Consider the following 8,118-nt stretch of genomic DNA (forward strand, 5'->3'; position numbering starts at 1 on the left):
ACAGGATTTTTCACATGTTAGTCAAAAAGAATCAAGATCATCAGATTAGGAAGAAATGAGGAATAAAAAGTATGTTACACATAGATTTTAAGGACTAGTCAATCCACTGCCCCCCACCCCTGAAAAACCAAAAAATTCTCCAAATATACGGACATATATCCATCAAGATGTTTACCCTTAAAATATCAGAATCTTGGAAAATTCAATTTTAGAATCTTGGAAAATTCAATTTACAAATACATTAAACGTGAAGACACCAAACAGCACCAATACCAGAAAGTTAAGAAAGTAAATACACTATTACTTAAAATAATATATAATTTCTGATTGGGACAGAAATGACCTATAGCTACTAGCAAAACTATTTCAACTACTGTCTGACATAAAGGCAATATTTAAAGACTAGTATATGCCATTTTCCCGCTGATAGGCCTGTGCCTAGGCATCCCATCCATGGGTCAACATGAAAAATATTATTAAATGTCTTTTTAAAATTGCTCAACCTTGAACCATGATACTGCACAACCCAAATTTTGCCAATATAAGCCAATGGCAGCATTTTTGGTATCCTAACTGTCCCTACCTGTCCCAATTAAAACAAAACAACTCCCTTATTAAGCACTAGACTGAATGCAGCTATGAAGCAGCAGCAAGGTATTTATAAATGGGCTACTGACAGTGTATCAAAATGCTACTATGGAAAATAGAGCAGCAAATACTCTAATAAGAGCACATTATTCCACATGGAATCCCAAATTATTCTTATCTCTAGTTCCTTAAATTCTTGGAAGACTAGAGATGACCAAGTGTATGTATAAATGGGGCCAGGAAGAGAGAAGCTCTGAATGGTATAGTGTTCATATTTTAAATTATCCAAGATAATCTGAATGCTTACAGAGAACTCCAACTATATCTAAATTTTTTTAAGCACATAGACTAAAATGCTAGCAAAACTTTGGTGTTTACCCCAAAATTAGCATTGCATTTTCAGTGAAAAGGAAATAGGCATGGTTTGTGAAGTTACTATGTTCACACCACCCTTCCCTACTCCCTGCTCCTTTCATCAGGTGATCTGAAGATTACCTGGCTTAAAATATTTGGTAATTCAGTGCAGAAAATTAAGGTCACAGACAAAGTACAACAACTTTTAATACACCATTAATACTAATGATTAAAAATTATTGCATAGTCTTATGCATTTACCCTAAAACATTTTCTGAAAGTAAATTCTGAAAGAATTATATAAAAGACAAATAACCCTTTAAAATACAGATGGCCTTTACTACCTCGATCTTCTCTCCTTCTTTGTCTTTTCAGTACTTTTGTCCATCGTTTTCTCATTATCTCCCCTGCACTTTGGGCAATACCATTTCCCCTTTGGTTTATAGGTAAGTGAAACACATGAAAAGTGAAACCATTCAATTGGACACTGTTCATTGTCACATCCGATCATTTCCCCATAAGACACTTGGTTACATAAACAATATGTAGGTTCGTTGGGATCTATTGCAAACTCAACAGGCGAAGCTTCCCTTTCCTGCTTGGCCTTGGAACGTTTCTTTTTCTTGGCTGACTTGGATTTCTTTTCTTTAGGTGGCTGATCATCACAGTCTTCAATCCCATTCGTCATGTGACACAGATCACGGCTTTCACTGGTTCGCTGTCGGCGGGGTCTTCTCGAAGATCGTTCTGGTTGGCTGGAATCCATCTTTGCTTTATCTGAGGCTCGCTCACTTTCAGCAGGATCTTGAAAACACTGTGAATGTAGCTCCATTTGCCTTGCCCGATTTTCCACCAATTCGAGCATCTGTGTGACAATCTGAATTTTTTCATCTCCCAATTCTTGACTATTGATTAATGCTCTCTGGAGATGCTGCTGGAGGCGTTTTTTCTGGTTTGAATCATCTTCTTTCTTATATTTTTCATAGACATCATCAATTTCCTTTAATGTTTCTAAAAGAGGAAAAGAAAATATATGGTAGCACATATAACATTTTTCAAGTTAGTTATTTTTCACAGAATTGGTACAGTTAGAATGAACTCAAACCATAAAAGCACACTCCTCCATAGTATGAATACATGAGAAACATTTCATTTCCCTTACAAAGACCACATATTATCCAACATGAAAGTACAGAGATAAACTAATAAAAAGAATGAACACAAAACTCTCTTAATACTCATTAATCTATATTAGAAAGGATAAGAGATGTGTGGCTAATGATTAATCAAAAGTCTTTACTTGGGCAGAAACACGCTGTGCCACTTTAGAGTTCACCCAGTGCCGTATCACCTATACTTCAGGTAAACCTCAAAACTACCCTGTATATAAAATTTCCAGGCTGGACTCCAGCCGTAAAACTTAGAAAGGTTCCAGGACTACTCTAGATTACTGTCCAACTGTGTTTACAGGGTTTATGGTTCAATCGATGACTCGCCACAGAACTCTAGAGAGACGCTATACCTTGACTTTCATATCATCCCCTGGACGTTCTTAACAAAGCAGACACAAGTAACTCTTAGCTTCCCATCATATTAGCCTGAATGGCTCTTTTATTTCATCACATGGGAGAGTCTGAAAATCAAGCTATTTCCGGAGCAGGTTTAGGTTCAGGTTCTGGCATCAATTGACTAAGCTACCAACAAAATTATAGTAAAGTTGGCATTGGATCACTGTGCTTTTGTAGATAACTCAGCCGTTGGTTCTCAGCCTTTTGAACTGCTGATTTAGATATTGTATAGCATGAGGACCCACTTACATCAATTAAAAATGGCCGAGTCATTAGAAGGTATACAAATATCTGAAAATATAGTTCCAGATGTCACCAAAATTTACATAGATGTCTTATTCAAATCTGTTCTGTTTCTCATCCTTATGAGATACAATGCTATCTGAAAGAGTTCTGTCTTAGTAAAGGTGGAGAAACAAAAATTAACTGGAATTTATCACACCCGATGCCATATCACTGTTCTATCTTCTAATATCACTGCTCTAACGACAACAGAAATGTTAGACGACCAAATACATACACTGGGGGTGTCTGTGAGTAAGGTAACATAGAGCAAGTATTCAACACAACTTGTGAATTCCCGTCGCCCTGGAGAGTGTAGGTACTCACACTTGACGGACAACTATTTAACCCGGGATTCATGACAATGTGCTCCCACACATTTGAGGGTAATCATACCTGCAGAGCATATTTTTAAACAATGTTCACATCTAGCCCATTTCCCCAGCTAGGTATGTAAGTGGATTTCTTAAGAATCCAATTTTCCTCCAGGAAAAATAAGGAAATTATATATTTTCCCCTCAAACACACAAAATGTGAGGTTTAAAAAATAAAAGCAGGGCTTCTCTGGTGGTGCAGTGGTTGGGAGTCTGCCTGCCAATGCAAGGGACGCAGGTTCGTGCCCTGGTCTGGGAAGATCCCACATGCCGCGGAGCAACTGGGCCCGTGAGCCACAACTACTGAGCCTGCGCGTCTGGAGCCTGTGCTCCGCAACAAGGGAGGCCGCGATAGTGAGTGGCCCCCGCTTGCCACAACTAGAGAAAGCCCTCGCACAGAAACAAAGACCCAACACAGCGATAAATAAATTAATTAATTAATTAATAAAAGCAAAACTTATTCCAAACACTCTGTATCGAATAATCAGGAATTAGAAGCTAAATATATTATTTAATAGCAGCACATTGATATTATACATGAAGTAAAAATTCACATTTTTAAGACACCTTAATTACCCGGTGAAATAACACTTACTGAGCCTCTTCCATGTGACTTTCTCAGTAATCCCCACAGCAATCCCATGAGGAAGCCACCACTTTTATATGTGAAGAAGATTAAGCTCAACAGGTATCAACCCCAGACTTTGAACTCTGCCATTATCTGTCAGTCTGGCTCTGCTCTTTAAGCACTTTCTACTCAGCTGCATGGAAGGCACTTAAAATTAAGTACGAAATTTTAGTTCAAAGGTTATTTACCTTTGAACTATGAAAGAGAAATACTGGAACAAGAATACTGGAACAAAAATTGACGTTCTCTAATAACCATACCCCATAATAAATACTTCATTCAATTGTGAAATTGTTTTCTTCATTTCTCTCTGTTTTTAAGGCTACTTTTGAGGTTCTTCAGTAACTTCTGAAAGTGTCTCAAATAGGTAGGAGAGAAATTTCTTTGACTACCTATATAATTTATAACATCGAATTTTGCTGTAGGTATTAAATCTAAAACCAGGAAATACTTAAGAACTAGCAAAGAAACAAAAAACATGAAAAACCAAGAACACACAAGTATATAAAGCTAATAGAAAACTGAAAGTTGAGCTTAGTAAGCATGTGCAGAGTAAAAACTAGATCACTGTTTTTGTATTACTCTTCAAAAGAACTACAATTTTAATGGGGCTAAAATTTTTTTAAATCTCTCGATCTTTCAAGGCCTAATACTGTTTCTCATGTTACCAAAGCTACTTCTGTCAACTTTAGATGGTCAAGATGGCAGATTTCCCTGGAACAAATTGCCCCCCCAGCAATTCAAATGAAAAAAAAATAGCTTAACTTTCATGAAGGCAAACATGTCTTTAAAGAAATGTAAAAGCCTGCAAGGTTTACAAACTTCAGAGTTATGATTATTTGAAAAACTAAAAATGTTCAACATACAATTTTTAAGCACACATGTACAATATATAATATTTTAAGGTTACAATTCAGGTATGTGCTCCATGTCTATAGAAAATACCTTTGGAGAGCTTTTATTTAAAAAAACAAACAAAAAAAGATTTAAATAATTTAAAAACGAGCATGTGCACCTGCAGCAGCCAGGCTGTGGAGTCAAACATTCCCCACTTAATTGGACAAGTTACTTAAACTCCTTGTAAATTTTAATTTGTCTGCAAAATGAATTTTTACTTCATTGAGTTGTGAAGATTAAATGAGATAATGTTCTGGACGTGGTGCAGCAATTGACACACAGTAAGTAATCGTATTAATTCTCTTCCCCCCAACAGAGATCAGTCCTGTCAGTCATATGGGTTCAAAAGGCAGAAATAAATTATAGGTGAAAAAACAGAGACACTTAAATGTTCTATCAGGCTACAGGCCCGAAAATATCACCCCAGAAATGCGTTCCTTAGACACTAAATCATAAAACTAGCGACGTGTCGAAAAACAGAGAATGGGTCCAAGAAGTTATCTTTTTAAAGTCCGTATGGCTGATTCCACATTATGTCTAAGGTCTGTTCCTTGATTCAGACCTCCTTGTTCCTTAAACCAAACGGCTCCCCATTTAAACTCCTCCCCTTGTAGTTACAGGCGAAAGGGCCACCAATGGTAAATAGTAAATGTACTCTCTGTAAAAAAGCTGATTCCAGGGAATCAACCCTAGCTCCTTGGGTCTGACCACAAAGGGTGGCTTTTGCCTCCGTACTTAAACTTGGCGAAGTAGGGATCCAGGGGTTAACAGACGCCAGGCGGTTGCCCAGTCAACTAACCCACATCCTCCAGAGGCCCGGAAGTGACGCAAGGCCCGGAACCTACGCGGTGCAGAGGCCAGCGACGATCACAGTAGCTGTGTCTTTGTCGTGATTGAGTGATTGGGAAAAAGTCGAAAAATCAAACAAACATGTCCCAAATCCCAACACTGACTCCGCTCAGGACGAGCTAATGTCCCGCACGGTCCCCGCCCGAACAGCCAGTGTCGCCCAAGCCTTCGTGCAACCAGCCATTTTCCAGACGGGAGGCAGCGCGCGCGTCCGCGCCCCGCCTATGTCCTTCGTCACGACCGCAGGCCCCGCCCCCAGGGCGGGCGGGGGGTCCACCCCGCCACACACACCCCTCTCCCTTCCCCCGCGGGGACCCCTGGCCTTTTAACCATTTGGCTGAAAGAGCTGTGAAAAGCTGCGGCCCAGAACTTTCCCTGGGGTGGGAGAGGGAAAGCCTCCTCTATTCCCGATGCGGGAGCCGGAGAGCCGAGGGAGGGACCTCCCCGGAGGCCGCCTTCGCAGCCCTCTCGCGCCCCCTCCCCCCTGCACGTTCCAATGCATCTGCTCTCAGGGGGTGGGAGCCCGAGGGGGGGGTGGGGAAAGCCAGGCCCCGGAGGCCAGCGGGAGTCCGGCCGCGGCCGGCCGCTCACTCCCCACAGTCCCCGCCCGGCTGCACGCTCCCCGGCCGGGGCAGGAGGGTCTGCGACACCGAGCAGGCGAGGGCCGGAACAAATGCTTCTTAAAATGGCTGATTCCTCGCCACACCAGCTGCAGCCGCTGGGTCTGCAGCGGGGGCTGACAAGCGGCCACCACCCTCACCCTTGAGACCCCCGAGAAGTCCTCGCCGACCGCAGCGGGGAAAGAGAGGGCCGCGAACCCGGTCTCCAGTCCCGTTCCCCCGTCCCACACACCAGACCCCCTCTGTGCAGTCGGGGAGACTGTCACAGGAGAAATGGAAAGTGGCACTTCCCCGGGCAGGCTCCGAGCGACCGTGCCCGGCGGCCAGCGGACCCGAGTGGGGGAGGACTCACCGGCAGCCCCGCGGCCCCTACCTTGATATTTGTTGTCCAGCTCTCGCAGCACGGACACGTTCCTCTGCATGTCGTGGGGCAACGACTCCACGCACTCGAGGTAGTCCTGCACATAGCAGGTGAGGAGCCGGCTCCGCTCCCCGGTCAGGAGCGCGGCCGACGAGTAGAGTTGCTGTTGCTGCTGCCCTAACATCCTGCCGCCGCTGCTGCTCCTCGCCGCCGCCGCCGCCGCCGCCTCCGCATCCAGCAGCCACACATGCAACAGCCACGGCCGCCGCGGCTCCTCTGCTCGTCAGCCCGGCGCCGCGGGGACACCGGCAGCCGCTCGAGAGGGCACAGCCGAGTCCCCCGATCTCTACTCCCCGCAAAAGAAGCCCTCACTCCCCGCCCCCGCGGTAACAAGCCCAGGGGCGGGGCGAGATCGGGGCTCCCTCCTTTTCCCCCTCCCTCCTCAGGACTAGAGCAGCGGGGATCCCCCCAGCGGAGCTGGCGCCGGGGTCCCGGGCGTTGACACTTCCTGTCCCCCTCGGAGTCACCAGATGCTACCAATGCCGTCTCGTACCTCGGATCCCCATGACAAGCCTCTCGCTGGCCTCTTTCCTCCCAATCACCCTCAGTGCCTGACGGAGAGTCTCTCACTGGACCGCCCCCGCCCCTCAGGCTGCGGCCGCCTCTGCGCCTGCGCAGGACTCCCTCCTAATAAGGCCGGGGGCCCGCCCCTACCGCCCAGCCGAAGGGTTCGCATTCTCCCGCCTTCCCTCCGCCACCCGGGCGATTGGTCTGTCAACTCTTGGCCCGGGGGGAGGGTGCGGAGAGCGGCCAAACTGTAGGCTGCGCCCCGCCCCCTCTTAAAGGGGAAGCACTGTCGGGTCCGCCTCTTTGCTCAATGTCTGAATGGGACTTGAGGGGGCAGGTGGTTGACCCCTTCCTTCCGTCCTTCCCACAGGGAGGGGGAGGCTTGGCCCAGCTCCCTTGGCCCGGTGTTACCGACTTCTTCCCCATCAGATGGATGTAGCGCGGCCCCTCGCGAGCCTTAAAAGGAGCAGCAGGCGGCCACCTTACGCAGCGACCCGGAGGGAGTCCTGCGGGGACTACGCGGCGGGCTTGAGGCGAGCGCGGCTCCGGGCATGCGCGGCGGCTGTGTGCCCGCCGGGCCGGCACCGCCCTCTGGCTGTGTCTTCCTCCAGCCGCGGCCTTCGGGCTCCCGGAGCACCGGGGCTGATCGCCGAGGTAGGCGGTGCCCTCGCGGCCCCCTGCGTTTCTTTCTCCCTTAGTCCGTCCGCTTTTTGAATCTCCCTCCTGGCTTCTGCGAGCTCCCGCCCTTCCGCAGACGCGGGGGTCTCCCGCCGCACCAGGACGTGCAGGTTTTGTCCACCCTAGGGCTCCTGAGGAATCGCGTTTAGTTCAGGCTCACTCTGCCCCATACCTGTTTGTCCGACAGACAACCTTTAAAAAAAAAAAAAAAGTTTTCCCCCTGGGGATCAGAACGTTTAAACATTAAACGTAGGCAAGGGCTTCCTGGCGGCGTGAGGGGCACCACCACCTTAACATCTACGTAAGACTGAAAACCACTGGGGGCCGGGGTCCAGGGGTGATGGAGACGCGA

The 8,118-nt window shown here is 46.7% G+C and overlaps 1 protein-coding gene across 1 annotated transcript; it reads right to left on the minus strand.

The window, feature by feature from the left end:
- Positions 1-1,131: 1,131 nt before the first annotated feature.
- ING2 (inhibitor of growth family member 2) lies at positions 1,132-7,219 on the minus strand. The gene is made up of 2 exons (XM_067722081.1): positions 6,534-7,219; positions 1,132-1,953 (listed from the first exon to the last, which is right to left on the minus strand). Exons 1-2 carry the CDS (start codon positions 6,703-6,705, stop codon positions 1,283-1,285), a joined length of 843 nt encoding a protein of 280 aa, XP_067578182.1. The 5' UTR covers positions 6,706-7,219; the 3' UTR covers positions 1,132-1,282.
- Positions 7,220-8,118: the final 899 nt, after the last annotated feature.

Source organism: Pseudorca crassidens, chromosome 21 (assembly GCF_039906515.1).
Source record: "Pseudorca crassidens isolate mPseCra1 chromosome 21, mPseCra1.hap1, whole genome shotgun sequence".
Classification (NCBI taxonomy): Eukaryota; Metazoa; Chordata; class Mammalia; order Artiodactyla; family Delphinidae; genus Pseudorca; species Pseudorca crassidens.

Bases quoted from the DNA above. Each gene is read 5' to 3' on its own strand.
- ING2 (XM_067722081.1), bottom strand. From the start codon at position 6,705: ATGTTAGGGCAGCAGCAACAGCAACTCTACTCGTCGGCCGCGCTCCTG. The intron at 1,954-6,533 runs GTAGGGGCCGCG...TTCCTCTTTTAG, and splicing joins GCTGGACAACAAATATCAAG to AAACATTAAAGGAAATTGAT.